The following is a 17729-nucleotide window of genomic DNA, read 5'->3' as shown; positions in this document are numbered from 1 at the left end:
CCATGACTAATTAAAAAGGGACTATGATGGAATAACAAGGTAGTTAAAGGTTATATTTGTCATGTGTGGACGTACAGAAACATCTTGCAGTCTGTCAATTGTTTGTTTTGTCTACAAAACCTCAGTGACACATCAGGAATAAATAGGTCATAATGGGGTGAAGATAAAATGCCCAATTTATTATTTAACTCTCCTTAGCTCACATTTGCAAACTTTTAAGTTCACTTTAAGGTTAACGTTGTCACTCTACAAAACAATATGGGTGAAAATGTTTGACAAAACATAACATTTAGAAAAAGGAGAGGATAGAAACTGTTGGTCATGTTGACAAACAGTAGGAAGTCAAACCGTGGGAGAGGGGTGTCAAGAGGTTTTTGAATTTTCATGATTTCAGACAAATACATTAAATCATAGAGACCTCTTGTGTGAGAGAGTGATAACAGACGCCAGCATCCGATCCAAACACCCGTTTTGATTTCAGCGCATGAATGGCTGTTATCAGTTGATCCAAAGCAACTTTGTTAAAATGCTGACAGATTCTAAACCTTTCAAAATCGATGATTTCATTATAGAGTTCTTTGTTCCTAATCAATGTTAACTCAAGTTTACAAGATGCACAAGTAATATACGGCTGGATTCACCCCATTGGTTACAGCTGTGGTAAAGTGATTATCAGGTATCCCTATTATGGGCATTTTAAGCAGGTTTATTGTGATAAATGAAAAACATTGCTCAAAATCATTGTTTCGCTCTCAGATTTCTCACATCTGTCATCCTGTGACAGGCAATGAAATGTTATTTATGAAAAATGATTATATTATTATAGAGATGGGGATTAGACCTGGTCCTAACTAATGAAGAAGTTTCACTAAACCAGTGGTGCAGATCAGCCATGGGGGCTCCGCTGTATCGACCAACTGTCTGTCTCTTCCTCTTCTGTCTCCATGTACACAAAACACATAGTAGAACATTAACCACTGTGTCTTCACTGGTGTGTCTGTGTAGGGTAATCCCACATTGGGTGTGTTTGCATGGAGTCATAAGCGTGTGCATGTGTCGTTGTACACGTGTGTGCGTGTGTGTGTGTGTGTGTGTGTGTGTGTGTGTGTGTGTGTGTGATTCTGCCATGTTAGAGCTGGCTGCTATAAAAGTGAAGCAGTGAGGGGGATGTGGGCTATAAATGCTCAAATAAAGCATCAACCACATAAGAAACAGATGAGGCAGACAGACTGAGAAGATCCAGTTTGACAGACGGAGCTTTTTGAAGAAACATCCGAGCTTTGGATGTGTAACGAGAACTCGTTAGGAGTGGAAAGCTGTGGTTGTAGATAAATATAAACTCAGTCAGAAAAGCCAACAGGTGGAGAGCTATTACTTTCCTGACCAACTTGGAGTGGACAAAGATTGGACTAGATTTAAGTCTAAACCAAGACATCCTTGCATTGTCAGATAATAATAATTCAATTGAAAGATTAAGAGCTGTTGGAGGAGGTTGAAGCATCAGTTTCAAAATGTGTTCAGGCGGCTTTGCGAAGTGTCTGGGGATCAGTCTGATGCCTCTGGCGATCGTGAGTGTGCTGTGTAACATCCTGCTCTTCTTCCCTGGCGGAACGTCTGTGGAGCGCGACCACATCACTGACCAGGTCTTCTACTTTGGAGGCATATTGGGATCTGGAGTGCTGGTGAGTATGTTAACATTTCTACTCTGACAGCCGTAACAGGTAAAACTCAAGATAGAGTAAAGGATGTACACTGCAGGATATCTGCTTCACAAATGAAGACCATTTTTCTTTTTTAGATGTTGCTGCTTTAGCATATGTAAGGAATTTTGTCATCATGATGGTATCCATGTGTTTGTGTAGACTCATTCCATAACATTTGGGGAGGAGAGCACAAAGAATCCTTCATAATATTCTTAAGATGTCTTTGTTGTTTTTTTCTTATCAGCAACCCAGAACCTAAAGAGAAAAAAGAAAAGAAAAATGCTTATTTTGATATTTAAGAACCAAAGCTTTGCATTTTGGCCTACACATAAAGTTGTGCTTCACCTGAATTATTTAATGATCTCCGTGTGCCATCCTGCTTCAAATTGGAAATACAACAAAATATTGAATGAAAAATTTAAATAACTTGGTATCAATCCTTGTAAAAAATGTTCACAAGTGTAGGAACTTGTTATTTGATCCTTCATATCTATGAATATATGATTATGTTGGGATATTAGGGAGTTCAATTTCAATTAAATTTCAACCTAAACAATTAATAATAATAGGAATAAATCAATCTGATTGACTTTTTTATATCCGTGTGTGTGTGTGTGTGTGTGTGTGTGTGTGTGTGTGTGTGTGTGTGTGTGTGTGTGTGTGCGGTGAACTTCGGCAGATGATCTTCCCGGCTCTGGTCTTCCTGGGTCTGAAGAACAACGACTGCTGCGGTTGCTGTGGCAATGAGAGCTGTGGACGGAGGTTTGCGGTAGGGAGATGTTTCACAGATTAATTTGTCACCTTAAAGAAAAGAATATTGACAGCTATGCTTGGGCAACGACGATCCAAATAAGTTTCACAGGAAGAAAAGATTAGAAAAGATCATAAAGTGATATTGCAGACACTGGCGTGTTGTCTTGATTGAGGAACAAAAATCATGTGTAAAATCCCCCCCCCCCCAACCACACACACACACGCACACACACACACACACACACACACACACACGTTTATATGCCCCAATAAGGGTCGGCTCAATAACACACTGAAGAAGAGGAAGAAACATCATGAATTTGCTTAACAGCTTAACAACCGGGAGTTTTAGCATAAACACCAGGACACTAAAACAGAAATATCAAAGTGGAATTCAACACCTGTGCTTTTCCTACTCCTCTGTGAAAAAGGTCCATTAAACCAACCTGTTGCTCATGGAGATCATGCTCTGTGGCAATTTTGCTGTAGTGGCAACAGCTTGAAGTGCACATGACACCCAACGACCCAGAAAGTAATTTTTCTGTATACATCCTTTGGAAAGACACCCATTACTGCAAAACAGCCATTCATGCATACAGGCAATGAGCTGAAGATGAGCTGCAGCTGGAAGAAGAACCAAATGTCTTGAGTGACAGGACTGCATGTTTCTCCTCCTCAGATCCGTGTTGGATAAACAATATTGCACTATTTACACACCCTCCATGATTGACACAGCAATAAATGATAAAAGTACAGACACACACACACACACACACACACACACACACATTGATGAGATTTTGATCACCGTACATTAACAAGAAATCCCCCTGATGGGAGTTTCACATGACTTTATCACACAGAGCTGGTATTGTTCCCGCACTGACACACATACGGATCAATACTTCAGGAATGTGTAGGTGTGCCAGTGTGTGTGTGTGGGGTCCAGGAACGAATCAGCAAACAAAAGCTGTCAGATTAACACACACACACACACACACACACACACACACAGTAGCTCTGTGTTGGCCGTGCTCTGTTCATGACCCTCAGCCTGTTCTCTGCACACTGAGGGAATAACTTCATTGCAGTGGCAGACGTTAAAAGCGAGAATGTTAAAGTATCGATTCCAAATATGAGTAACTTCTCCTCTCTCTTTCTGTAGATGCTGAGTTCCATACTGTTTGCAGCTGTGGGTGTTGTCGGGGCTGGTTACTCAGTGATCGTTTCTGCTGTGGCCATAAACCATGGACCTAAATGTGTGGTTAACATTACAGGAACAGTCAAGCAGTGGGACTCTCCCTTCTCAAATGGGTGAGACACACAGCCCATATCAAGGAAGAGCTATTCTTTTTTTCGTGAAAATAGTTCATTCAGGAAATAAGCTTATTCGCTTTTTTGCTAGATAAGAAGACTAACAAACATGAGAATAGTATAGTATTCTCATGTCACACTCAGCAAGAAGGGAACATGCTTAATTTCTCAAGTGTCTAACTCTTCCTTTTCACAGTTTTTATTTCAGGAAAAGCATATTTCTAGAATGTACAGAATCAAAGGGTCAGTTTCAGTTTTGGCCTGGTGTCAGGTTGCTCCCCAAGTTAAACTGAGTCGAGATTAGTTTCCAAACTTCTATTTCCAAGATTAAGAAAACACTTTCACACTAAATATGTTTCAGTAAAACAAACTCGATTGCTCAGGCAATAATCTGTGAGATTGATTCTATTTGTAATTGATCTGAGCTGATCCTCTAAACAGAGCATTTTTTACATTCCTTTACATTCTTATTCTCACGTTAAGATTCAAACCTATTTGTGTTGTTGCTCCCTCTGCTGCAGTTCCCTCTTTTAATGTAAAACAATAAAAAGCTGCTGTCTCGTCTTCACCCTCCCTCTCCAGTGACTACCTGTCCAACAAAAGCCTCTGGGACACGTGTTTAGAGCCAGCCGGCGTGGTGTCCTGGCATCTCTCTCTGTTCTGTGTGCTGCTGGTCATGGGTTTGATCCAGATGGCACTGTGTGCAGTGCAGGTGGTGAACGGCCTGCTGGGATGTCTGTGTGGGGACTGCTGTGGAGGGGTCAGTACTGTAGCAGTAACAACTGTAGCTATAGTCCAAGCATTAAAATCATAGACCTAATAGAAACACGGGCGATATAGTAGATGTGTTATTGTTGTAATTTTGTATTATTGCTGTCTTCTTGACCAGAATTAAAGACTTTGATCTAAATTATACTTTTATCTTTAAAGAAAAGACGAATAAGTCTATGATGAAGCAAATTTAAATAAGAAATTATTAATGTGGAAAATAAAACAATAGCTTTAGACTTTTTCATGTGTGAGGATCTGACAGGAAATTAAAAAAAAGCATTCTTACCTAATCAATGTAAGCTACTGTATATTGACCATTTATTTAAGATATGATACCTAGTTGGTGAGTGGAAGATGGGGTCCAGTGAGTTATTGTCTAGATTGCAGCTTGAGGATTGATTTTACCAACGATGGATTACAATGTTGATCACATTTGTCTTTCAGAGTGATGGAGCCGTCTGAGCACTTCTGAGTCTGGAGGAGGCTGCCAGCTGTATCTTTAGAGGATGACAGTCTATTTACTCTCTAGCCAACTCTAATAACTACACCTTCTCATTATTAAATCGGAATGTGCATCTTTGGCTTTAATTGATTCCCAACACTCCACTGATGATTTCCCTCCTGCTCTATATGTTTGTATCAGTTTTTGCCCATTCAACCAAATCAGTAATCAAGATCCTGTTGTTGATATGTAAAGAATAGGACCTTTCTAGTGCTTTATATGTTATTGTTTTTTCTTATCTAGTCAAAATTAAACAAAGGAAACCTTTTGGAAAAATACATTTTTAGATGTTGCATGACTGCCCTCTGCTGGGCATTTTGGTGTTGCAAGCATGAGTCCAATGGGGGTTAAAAGGTCATAGAGGTGAAGCTTCACGCGTCCACAGCATCAATACAATCTTACATCTTGCCCTTCTTTCTAACAGATTTTGCTAATTAGAATCAAAAGTACTGAAACAAACTTCAGTACAGTTGTTTCTGTTTTTTATTATCTAGGATTGACACAGGAAATAGTTTACACTAATTACGCATTGTAGTAATAGATGTAACTGTCATTGGGCTTTTTTAACTTCACTTTTGTGCAGACTTACATATGTTACTTACGTAGGCACTAACTTGTCTGGTGTGTTATTAAAGTATATATTTCTGTAGTCTGTGAATGACTGATCTGATCCAATGATTTGTAAGTTATTTTTTACTCACTGCTGTCAGTAGCTATTACAGAGTTGTCATCTTTTAACACAGTAGAACGAAATCGAATAAGGGCTGTTAGTTTACATGTGAAGATCCACAATCTGGGCCTAACCTGCAGCCAATTAGACCTCCTCTACATGCTTTGACAGATCCAGATCTCACCTGAGCTGATGACAGCTAGCATGTTAGCTGTATAATGGTGTTCAAAATGTAACTGTACTGATGCAGCCCGTCAACGATGCTGCAGCGCTCACAGCAGCACACCACCCACCAGCAACCACACAGAATCCCTATGGTCCTTAACTTTATTCAAAGAGAAAAGTGACAGTAACATATAAACCTGTATCAATATGGTGCAACATGTATGGTGAAGTGCAGTGGCATTAAATGAAAATAAGTACCCCACTTAAGTATCAATGTAGGCCACTTTCTAGCATAATACATTATATAATTTTTTACTTGAGCAAGAGGAGCCCTGGGTTACTGCACTAATGGAGGAAGAGGAGCAGACAAGTCGAATGATTAAGACTAAGGGAAAAATAACATTTGGAATTTGATTGGTCGATTGATACGTTACAAACTGACCAATACATGCCAATCGACCAACGAGTGTCTTCGGTATTCGTGTTAATGTTCTTCAAAAATAAATCTAGTAGCGTTAGCGTGTATATTTTTCCACTGTATTCTAGTGGAACTAAGTTTCGGGACGCTGTTTGGCGAGCACGGAAGAAATCAACCGCGTACCAACGTGTTTCTCCCACTAACGTTATTGAGTGACCGCGGCCGGGAACAGGAGTGTGATGTTTTCACCCTGAGATAGAGGTAAATGTGGTGTTCGTGTTTCGGTATTGTGGTTTCGTGTTGTCAGCTAGGTGCTAATGCGTTAGCCGTTAGCTCGTTGACGTAAGCAGGGTCGCTTGTCTCATTTTGAGGTGATATATTGATGCGTGTCTGTCTGAGCTGTCATAGCTAGCTGCCCCCAAGACACGTTCAGTTGACCGTACACAGCTGAGAGAGGAGTCTGAACCAGTAAAGGTGAACCCAGTATAGGCGGACTGGTCTGACGGTCTAACCTCTGACCTCAACAAGCGTTCACTGTAGACAATGCTCCATCTTTCTGTGTTCGTCTCAATGTCCCTCCCGTCATTTTGTTTAATACACTTAATTAAACGGCCACCGCACACTCATCAGTGTGCGGTGGCCGTCTTTTTCTATTGATTTTACGCACTCCTGCTACCTACCTGCACCTGAGGAACTGTGGCTGTGCAGGGAGATTTGCTTTTCTTCAGTACACTTAATTAAACCTTACTAAAAATGTTTTACACTACTCTGCTCTGTGGTTTTCATGGCAACTAGTACTTTGAACTGTAATGATCCGATCAGTGACGGACAGACCACATTAATCGAGCACTGATCTCTTTGCCTGAATTAATACCCAAGTATTCAATTGGGTGCTTTATTTATTTAAACATATACTTGTAAATTCAAATATGTGAAGTAGAGTGGAGTTGTATCGGTCATCTAATTAAGTAAAGGCTGTTTCTTTTGTGTTTGTTGTCTGGGATGACCCTGCCTGCTGTTACTGTAACATTGCTGGGGGTGGCAGCATAGGACCGTTCATACATTAAGTATTCCCTTAAAATAATATGGCCAATCAGGGTATGGGATTGTTAGACTAAATTCTACCTTTGTCCTGTGTGAACAGCCCAGTTGTTTGACATGGGCTCAGAAAACTGCGGTGCTTGGTAGCACTTTAAAGTGGGGAAATGGCTTTAGTTACAGCATTTATCCATTTGAAATGTGATGTTTTTATTTTAAATTGAATTTGCTTTCCCTTTTTGTTTTAACTCTGAGTGGATAATCCTTGATTGTGTATGTTTTTTCTCTGTCTAACCTGAGCTCTGTTTACTTTTTCATCAGATGCTCTCTCTTATATTTAGAAGAAGCACCTTTGCAGCCCACAAGGTAAAAGACCATTTAGGTTTCCTTGCCCCCCAAAGCTCTTTTGCTCATATTTCTAATGATGGATCATTTTAAATCTGAAACATATTTTAGATTTTAATATGAATGTTGTTGTTTTCAGGTATGGCATTGGGCAGGTCCTTCACAAAGGTGCTGGACATCAGCTCTGACCGGAGCTTCTAATGGTGGATATAGCTCCCTGCAGACTTGCTGGGCCTCGACAACAAGGCTGCTGCCTTCAGAAAAGAACAACGAACGAGTAAAACTTTCTGCTATCCCTGGGTTCGGGAGGACTGAGCTCTTCCAGAGGAGCCAGACTAATGCGGCTCCATTTTTAGTGAGGAGTCAACATTTCCACTCCTCTGCTGTGAGGCTGAAGAAGCGACCACAGCTTGAACCTCCGAGAGAGCTGGATCTATTGCGTTATGACATGAAGGACTTGTGGAAAAGTCCCAAACCTGCCCTGTACCTGGGTTTTGCAGGACTGATCCCCTTCATCGCCCCCACTCTGCTCATGGCTGTGACTGACAGCTACTTTCCAGAGCTGGCCTATGCTCAGTTAGCTTACGGAGCCTCCATCCTTTCCTTCCTTGGTGGAGCCCGCTGGGGGTTTGCTCTTCCTGAGAGCAGCCCAGCCAAACCTGACTGGATCAATCTGGCTAACAGTGTGGTCCCCTCACTGTTAGCCTGGGTGTCCATGCTGATGAGCGACAGCATTGTTCCTGCAACAATCTTGGTTGTTATGGGACTAGGAATCTCGCTGCATTATGATCTGTCTCTGCTGCCCACCTACCCCAGCTGGTTCAAAGCCCTGCGCTCCATCCTGACCATCGTGGCATTTTTTTCTCTAATTGGCACACTCTTAATTAATGGAATATACCCAGAAAAGCAGCTGTTCTCAGATTAAATAGTATATATAAACAATATAAAGCTACCCTGTTGTTTTGGTGATGTTATTTCGTAATATAGAAGTTGTCTGCCCCTCTTCTTCACAGGTCAGTCTGGTCAAGTCTTTCATAGACCATGCCGTTAAAGCAGAACAGAATAAAATAAACATCATGTGCATCTCTCTCACAAGCAGTGCAATGAATCCATAATCACGTTTCCATAAAAGGACATCCAGTATGGGTCAGGCCCTTATTTTAAAAGTGTGTATGTTGGTGGACCTTTCAAATGACCTTTCTTAGTCAAATTTTGATTAGTGGTTTGACACTACCGCTTGTCAAAACAACAAAACAAAATAGACCGAAACTGCTGAATGAATATCAAATAATTGCACTTTTGTCATTCAACAAACTGTTCTTTTCAGTTGAGTTGACTGTTTTCTATTCCTACCCCAGGGACTTTAGTGATTATTCAGAAATCACAGAAATCAAAACTGTCATCGGAAAGTAGTTTTGAATTATTAAGCAGGAAGTAGGCAGGTGGAAATAATTTGTATTATAGTCCCTTCTTCAGTGAAATGCTACAAACTAGCAGAGCCATTGTGTTCTTGACATCGCTGGGGAAAAGGATATTACATAAGATCTTAAGTGGAGTAATCTGTGCTTAAAGCTTCAGGGGTCAAATCCAGACCATCACGAGGCTCAAAGGGAAGCTAGTACTCAGTTTAGAATACATCTGGGTTCACACTACAAATCCTCAGATTTAACAGGTTTGGAGATCACAACTGATTCGCTACTTGCCTTGATGTGTTGTGCCACGTATTAATGACAAACATCAATTTAAATACACTTCCATCACAGTAAGCCGGACAGAAATGCACTCAATGTCTCACTTCTGTATTCAAATGTTTTTTTTATTTAATGTAAACACCAGCATCTAATGAACCAAAACAATACAAAGAAAGGCAAGAAGAAAATGGAGGGTGGAGAAATCCACAGATATCTGAGAAAAAGGCACATTACTCCCGTTCACCAAACTTGCACAAATCCATTTCCAAACCTGACATACAAACATACCAGGATGTGTATCACCAAAGTGAAAATACAGTATTGCACTTCAAAATTGCCCTCAGATTTCTAGGTGAAACAGTTCCCCACTCGCAAAACATTTTGAGAAAGTGGAGATAAAGCTAAATGAGTGTAAAACAAAAAGGTGTTTTTCATGGTTCCATTGTTTGGAACTTAGAGGACCCATACTTAAAAAGTAACATTGCCATTTCTCTCCAAATTAACAATTAAACCAAACAAAATGTCTTGAAACAAAAATGAACCCCTCCAAATGTTTTATGATGATCAGATTCTGCTATCTTTGGTTGATTAAACTGAAAATTAATGTAAACTGAGAATCCCGAAAACAAGCTGGACCAAAAAAAAACAAAAAAACAAACAAACAAACATACAATGGGAAGCATTACATAATTGCTTAAAAAATCCGTGGCTCCATCTGCAGCACCTTGAGACCTACTGGTACACAAGTTCTTCACATGACAGTTTATCTAATATGTTGGAACAGATGTGTTTTGTGATTAAAAAAAATCCTGCTCATCCTCCTACGCTCTCACAGACGACTACTTTTGAATCCCCAAGCTATCTCTCATGTGCTCGTACACCACGTAGCTGATGCTCACGGCCGGTATGACCTTCATGAAGTTGGGCAGGATGCCGCGGTAAAGTCCAAAGAAGCCCTCCTTCTGCACGATGTTCTTCACCATCACGGTCATGGGCAGCTGCTCCGAGTTGCCGAGAGAAGCTGACAGACGGAGAGACATAACCAGTGTCACGGGAATCATTTCTGTCAAAGTTCATGAGCCCTCTTTGAACCCATAACCCACACACCCCAGACTGCTGTCCCTAACAGCACAGTCAGAAGAAAATCTCTATGAGCCACTGGATTAAACCTGTGGTCGCTTGGCAGCAGCTGGTTGTGCTTGTACCGATAAAACAATATTCACTGCTCGGCACGGAATTACAAATTGACAGAATTGCTCCTCTGTACCTTGTGCCTGCATCCTGGTGCGGATCAGAGCCAGAGGGTAGCTGGCCAGCTGGCCACACGTGCTGGAGAGGGTGCCGCAGGCCAACAGCACCAGGATGCCGGGGTTGGCTGAGTCTTTGGAGTAGTTGGACAACCAGAGGTTCTTCAAGCTCTGGTGATGATAAGTATATGTTTGTATGTGAGATATGAGACTCCGTTGTATCAGGTGGACACATCCATGCACTTTCCACGCACCTCGTACACGGCCAGATCTATGCCAGCGTAAGGGATTATGCCCAGAAGATTGGGGACGTAGCCTTTGTAAAACGCCTTCACTCCCTCCTTCTTCAGGATTTGCTTGGCGCAGTCAGACATTCCTGAGTACTGTCCGGTCTTCCTCAGGGTCAGGCGGGTTTTCAGCACCTGCAGGAGCAAAGAATTAAAGTGAGGCTGTACTTTACAGTCTGACAGCATTATTGTAGCATCATGTTATCATTCAAACATAGAAGGACATTTGCATTATATTCCTTAAATCGCTTCTGGTTAGACTGAGAGAGGCAGGATTTGAACTGATTTAGTATGTAGACCTAACAACAGAGACAACCGCCATGCCACTCGGCTAATTAACGAACCATTGACACAGATGCACCTGGAAGTGTTGCTCACCTCCATGGGGTAGATGGCGGTTTGTGCCGTGGCTCCAGCCAGCGATCCGGCTATGAACCTCTCGTGGGTCTTGACCTTTCCTGGTTCACTGGCCAGCAGCTGCTTGAACTAATGAAACACGGTGATAAGTGGCCGTTGCATGACAACCGTTATATACCAGCATCACATCAGCAGAAGGATGCAGCGCGTCAACGTTTCTAGCACAAAGTGTATACTGTAAGAAAGGTTTGGATTTACCTTCTCATAGGCCATGAATTTAATGGCGGTCTCCGGGGCGATCTTCAGGACGTTGATGCCGTTTCCTCTCCACAGAGACTTCACGCCTCCTTCTTTTAACATTTGTTTGAAACCACCAACCAGGTTGATTTGATTGCTCTTGGAGGCGTGCACCTGTACAGGAGAAATAATGTGCCTCGCAAATCATTACTTTAGAAAACAAGTGCTTTTATGTCGTATTAAATCCAGACACAAACACTGTTAAGTTAATATTCTGTACCCTGATTAGATTGAACCTGATTTTGTAACCAAAAAGACATTCAAAATATTATACGATATTATGAGATATATAACATTTTTCAGAATGGATATGACAGCCAACCGATTAAAAAAAAGCAATGTTTTAACACACCTGCATGAACACCTTCATCCTGTCCAGCGGGGCGGTTCCTGTACGGGACACGGCACCGGCCATGGCCCCCGCTGACAGCTGCTTCCACCATACACCGCTCGTCTTCTCCTCCTCTGTGAACTCATCCGGGATGGAGAGGCTGTCACCAATGTCCAGCACCTACACACAACACAGTGTGATTCAATCCCAGTCAGAGACATATTTCAAATACCATGTTTAAACATGCTGAAATTCTTTAAAAAACAGGGCCCTGTAGACTCTCAAACTGATATGTGCCAACTTACTGTACAGCCAGAACTTGAGTCGGCTCCCATGACAGACCTGTGTGAATTTGTTTTGTTTCAAACGTAATTTCAAACCGAAACAAGTCTGATTTTGAGATGCATTGAAGTTAATCGGACAGCTTGAAAACTGCATGATTAGCAGCTTCGTCACCCTTAAAGCCTGATGGGACCGGATGAACGAAAAGTCCTATTCTGAGGTCTTACGTAACGACGACGCTCTGAGATCAACTGCATCACGGCAACCAATCAAATGTAATTACACCAACATCTGTACAATGCAATAAATAAACCGTGCAGCATGGAATACAAGCTTTGTGAATCTTAGAATGTTATAATGTTCCAACAGCTCAGGCATGTACAGTATCGTTTCCACAGCTAATATATTGGTCTATCAATATTTGAGAGCTTTAAAAATGCAAAAACAATATACAAGCTAAGGAACTAGCAACGGATAAATATAGAATTTTGACAAACAAACGTACTGGGCAGGACAAAAACAAAGTGCTCTCTAGTGGACAAAATACACAATGGCAACAATATTTCTTAAATGACCTTAAAAGGTATCATTACTGAATATTTCAGGACACGTGAAAAGCAATATCGGCCACGCTGACGTACTGAAACCAAGTTTTCATTCATGACTGGCATCTGGACTGTGAGGCTGACTTCACAAACCGACCATGTCCACCTCCACCTCATAGATCCCTCCGTCACCCTCAAAGTCCACGAAAAAACCGTTTCCCTGTTGCTGCTGCTTCTGCTGCAGCAGAGCCACGGCCATCCCAAGTCTTTGATCAAAGGATAAAATGCAATATAGTCCCAGTGTTGTACGAGCGCCCTCCTAAAGGCTACTTCTCTTTACATAGAGTCCCCCGTCTGATGTCGAGGGCCTGCAGATCCAGTCCGGCTCATGTGGGAGAAATATTTAATCCCAAATGTCCAGAAACCAGCGATGTGAATACTGGAAATGGTGTGAAGGTTTCACTGCCATACGTGTTGCATGCAAGTCCTGTCCTATTCTAGACTCACTTCCTTTCTCAGCGAGCCGTCCCAATCCCACTGACAAGCTAATCCTCCTGGAAGGAGTTTATCTCCGTCTGGGTTTAGCAGCCACAGGTTGATTTGACCTCTGAGGTTGTGCCAGTTAACAGAGGCAGCAAACGTCTGAGATTAACTGCCACTGGCTGTGTCTGCAGCATGAACCCATAGCCAAGGCCCGGTCAACAGTCTTCATGTGAATTTGAATTTGAATACTATTTGGATTTGGATTTGAATACTATTTGTTTCAAAAAGTTTAGCACTGAAATATTTTATTTTATTAATGTTTATGAAAAACGAAGAGTACATTTCTATAAGGAGACTATAGAGTCTCAATAAACGTGATAAACCCGAGAGACGTTAATAATCATTTAAAAAATACTTAGAAGCTTTAATAAGGTCGAACAACATGACAACATGGACCTCACCGTGGAGTGCTTCCAGTAGCGGATGATCTCCTGCAGGTTGGTGGCCGGGTTAAACAGGAAATGTTCCCTCCACTCATTCCAGTCCAGAGTCATGGTGCCGTCCACATCGATACTGCACGACAAGGGATGCAGAAGAAAGAGGCAAAAGACTTTTTATTCCACATCTGATGTGCGTCGTTCTAAAATGTGAACCTCCGATTAAGACTCACTTAGCTCTAATGAGTCCACTCATTAGTACCATGTGTGTGGAAATGACTTTTTTGTATTTGAATGTTGAAGGGAGACAACGCTTCTTTCAGAAGCACATAAGACAACACTGCCCACGAGGGCTGGAGAATACATTTGTAAACAGACTAAACAAAGAACGCAAGACCTGAAATATCAGGCATTAATTCAAACATTAAAAAAAAAAAAAATTAGCATCACTTTTTTCAAGATAAAGCTCAGAATTTATCTTCATGTCATATGATGGAACCCTCCACCAAAGAAATGGGCTACTGTAGGAGGCACAATGCTGACACTCTATTCTAAATCCCATTCACTCTCTAGACCGATTAATCTCCTCCTTACTCCAGCTGAGTCACCAGCAGAGAGAGAGAGAGAGAGAGAGAAAGAGAGAGAGACAGAGAGAGAGAGGAGAGAGAGAGAGAGAGAGAGAGAGCATGCAAACAAGAAATAAGTCACAAGTTATGAGGACTGAAGTCGTCCAAACCACCACTTTTACACACATATTTCAGAATAAATTAGCAAACAAAAATGGCCCAAGTGATATATTTCTGAGCTTTTCTCATTTTTGTAAAACCAATTCATAAATGTATCTCTTCCATCTCCTTGTCTGCTTTAAACAAATAAAACTGCTGCTTCTAACTTTGTTTATGCAAATGCAGACAACCCGCAGAGCTCAACACACAAACCCGGCCTGACTGTGGACTAAAGAACATTATGTGCTGCACTGGATCTGATTCAAACATGTTTCTTCATTAATGGTGAAATAACATTTTCTCTAACATGTGAATAAGTGACTGATGACACATAGAGGTTATATTTGTGTTCTGTGTGACTGTGAGGCCAGAGCTTTGACTTACCAGCATTAATACATATTAGCCTATTATTTATTTATTTATTAATCAGGTAGCTCAGGCAGCATTTATGAATGCAGAGCAATAACAGGGATCCAAACAGGTGTTTAATACGGACAATAAGTACTGGAGCTTCTCCTATAAAACACCGGTCCTATAACTTATATCTTTAATATCCAGCAGTATATATTTGTGTGTAAACTGAGTAATATTCTATAACAATAACAGCACCGTAATAACATTAGAAACATGTATAAAAATGCTATTATAAAAGTCTAACCACTATCTATCAACTTGTCCTACTGCACCCGGTCACATTTTGCAGTGTGAGCAATGGGTCAAAGTTCAAGGTGCAGTGTTCTTAGGAAGCATGTCCCAATCCAACGCCTGCTGCAGGCAGCTGTACACACTGTGTAAGGACATGTGCAGAACGCAGTAAAAGTATAAAGAACAAGTATGCCACTTGGAACGTGGTGAGCCAGTTGAGACACATCTGTCATGAAATGTACGTTAATAAATATATATGCATGGCAAATCACATATTTGCCCCTTAAACCCATATTTATTAGACGATGGAACCCTTTCATGGCCTTGCTTATACAATGAGGCTTATCAATCGGTGGAGCACGACCGTCCTCTCCAACTCCTTTACACCTATATATATTTATCACATAGCACACATGTAATGCATATCATCTTCTCCCATTTCTCTTGTTTCTTCCATTATAATAATAATAATAATAATTCATTTAATTTATATAGCGCTTTTCAATAACCCAAAGACGCTTACAAGGACACAAAAGAAACAGGGTGCAGTTATGCTTTTCATCTTCTGAATGGGTGTCATATATACAGTATATTGGAGTGGTTGTTTATGTTTTTTCCGTAAATGTTCCTTGTTTTTGAACTTGTCTTGAACATAATGTGTACTTATGCCATATACAGCTGAAATAAGAAAAAAACAATTGTACGTAAATGTAAATACTGTATGTTTTTTTATGTTAATATCTTCTCCCTCAGACCTGAGGGAGCAAAATGACACTTTAATGATGTTATTGCTGCATGTTTGGATCCGTTCTCCAACACAGCTCTTTATCATGTGCCGCCGTCAGTCCCCCGCCAACTTACAGGCCGAGCTGGTTATCAGTCCCTCACACTGGTCCCCACCTTCTACATCTTTCTGGTTTTACTTTTACTTCAAGTTCATGAGGATCTTTCTTGGATCCACAAGTCAGAGGAAGAAAGAGGTTTATCTCTTTGAAGGACATCCAGGAGAACCTTCCTAAATATGCAGCAGCTACGAAACAGACAGAAGTACCTCTGAAGGATCTTCCTCGCCCCCTCTTCGCCGATGTCCACTCCCAGATCGGAAAGCGACTGCTTTATCTCCATAAAGTCTACTCGGCCTGTAAAACAACAACGCTGTGTTAGATTGGACTCTTTCGGTTAAAGTTGACGTTAGCCAGATTAAATAATCCCACCGTACCATCGTTGTTTTTGTCCAAGCTTTTGAAGGTGAGTCGTAACTTCTTCTCGTGCTCCTTTAGATACTTTGAGAACTCTTCAAAGTCCAGCCCGTCATCTTTGTCTTGGTCTCCAGAGGAAATTATTTTCTAAATAAAAACAGGGAATGTTAGGAATCCGGCTTCATCATGTCATGGAGCATCGTGGTCTGGTGCTGGCTGTCTGACCTACTCTGGGTGGTGGTGGAGTTTTAGAAAGTCTCCTTTTCACACACTGCAGGTTATACCTCTTTATCATATCATTAGCACATAACTGCACAGATAGGGAACGCTCCTGGCCACACACATGTCAGCGAACCCTTTCTTCCTGACTCATGCTTTTACAGTTATCCCACCCACTGATGAGCGTGAAGAATGTCAGATTATTTGATCAGCAAAGGTGGGACCTTCCTCCTCACACCGCCGCCCACAATAAAGGCTCACCTGCTGCACCTACAGTTCCTTGAGATGGTTTCAGACATTCTGGTGCACATGTTTCTGGCCGCCCTGCTCTTTACCAGCCGGACACGGCTGTTATTTGAATGGAGAACCTGGCATTTCAACTATCAAGGGAAATGTGAGAGAATCCTGAAAACTCAAACTGCCATCATAGGCTACATATAAGCATCAGTATTGAATCAGCGCAAATAACAAGAATTTAAACCACAATAAAGTTCCATTTATCAGAAAAAATAAATAAATAAAACAACGGGAGAGTAAAAATAGCCTACTTCCCCTGAGGCCTGTTCGCTATTGTTGGGGTTACTTAGGGTTACAGAGCCTGCAGTTCCTTCAGGAATGCAGTTCTACATAATAAAGTAAACTACTTGTCTCTCTGTGAGGCCTTTGCGTGCTGTTGGTTGTATCCATTGCTGTACCTGAGCTGCTCCTTTCCCAGTCTTGATGCCCATGGCAGCCAGGCCCGCCCTCAGCTCGGACACATCCACTTTCCCATCCTTGTTGGTGTCCAGCTTGGCGAACAGATCGTCGTACGCTTTCGACGCATCTCCTGCGCAGTGGCAGTCCGTGAAAAACAGCTTCCTTACGACTTGATACATGGTTGAACGGACAAAAAACACACACAGAGCTCCTCTTAAACCGCAGCGGAAGACAAGACGCGGAGCCGGATTCCTGTGGCTGGCACTTCTGGTTTGAAGCGGCGGACTCGTCCCGTGTGATTTCAGAGAGGTTCGCGCGCTTCGGCTTGGAGTCCAGGTCGTGGGGAAGTCCTCATAAGTCGCTGTTGTGGATGAACCAGGTACGAGAGATGCAATGTAGACGTTAATAAGGCTGTTTGCAGATGAGGTAGGTTGACAGCGCTGAGCAGAAGGGAGGGGACACACCCGGTTCAGTTCGCCTGAGGAGACCTCCTCTTTACTGCGCGTACGCGCACGTTAGCAGGACACACCCTTCAGCAGGAACAACGCCAGTGTGGTAGTTCATGGTGTATTTCCCTGAAGTGATTGTTTCCACGAGTACACGAGAAAG

The 17729-nt window shown here is 41.8% G+C and overlaps 3 protein-coding genes across 3 annotated transcripts; 2 read left to right on the top strand and 1 right to left on the bottom strand.

Annotated features, from left to right (window-relative positions):
- The first annotated feature begins 1196 nt into the window (after nucleotides 1–1196).
- Nucleotides 1197–5672, top strand: tm4sf4 (transmembrane 4 L six family member 4). Its single transcript, XM_084011194.1, has 5 exons — nucleotides 1197–1682; nucleotides 2383–2472; nucleotides 3622–3770; nucleotides 4353–4530; nucleotides 4986–5672. The coding sequence occupies exons 1-5, from the start codon at nucleotides 1512–1514 to the stop codon at nucleotides 5001–5003; spliced, it is 606 nt and encodes a 201-aa protein (XP_083867320.1). The 5' UTR covers nucleotides 1197–1511; the 3' UTR covers nucleotides 5004–5672.
- An 800-nt stretch (nucleotides 5673–6472) lies between these two features.
- On the top strand, nucleotides 6473–8630 carry LOC311014325 (transmembrane protein 69-like). Its single transcript, XM_084010874.1, has 3 exons — nucleotides 6473–6557; nucleotides 7656–7700; nucleotides 7819–8630. The coding sequence occupies exons 2-3, from the start codon at nucleotides 7656–7658 to the stop codon at nucleotides 8602–8604; spliced, it is 831 nt and encodes a 276-aa protein (XP_083867000.1). The 5' UTR covers nucleotides 6473–6557; the 3' UTR covers nucleotides 8605–8630.
- An 848-nt stretch (nucleotides 8631–9478) lies between these two features.
- Nucleotides 9479–17437, bottom strand: LOC311014947 (mitochondrial adenyl nucleotide antiporter SLC25A24-like). The gene is made up of 10 exons (XM_084011909.1): nucleotides 17120–17437; nucleotides 16226–16352; nucleotides 16058–16145; nucleotides 13661–13772; nucleotides 11911–12069; nucleotides 11520–11672; nucleotides 11283–11390; nucleotides 10872–11039; nucleotides 10638–10788; nucleotides 9479–10391 (listed from the first exon to the last, which is right to left on the bottom strand). Exons 1-10 carry the CDS (start codon nucleotides 17297–17299, stop codon nucleotides 10210–10212), a joined length of 1428 nt encoding a protein of 475 aa, XP_083868035.1. The 5' UTR covers nucleotides 17300–17437; the 3' UTR covers nucleotides 9479–10209.
- Nucleotides 17438–17729: the final 292 nt, after the last annotated feature.

The sequence above is a fragment of the Eutrigla gurnardus genome, assembly GCF_963514095.1.
Source record: "Eutrigla gurnardus genome assembly, chromosome: 6".
NCBI classification, from domain to species: domain Eukaryota; kingdom Metazoa; phylum Chordata; class Actinopteri; order Perciformes; family Triglidae; genus Eutrigla; species Eutrigla gurnardus.
The sequence above is the reverse complement of the archived record's forward strand: the minus strand, read 5'-3'. Positions and strand labels throughout refer to the sequence as shown.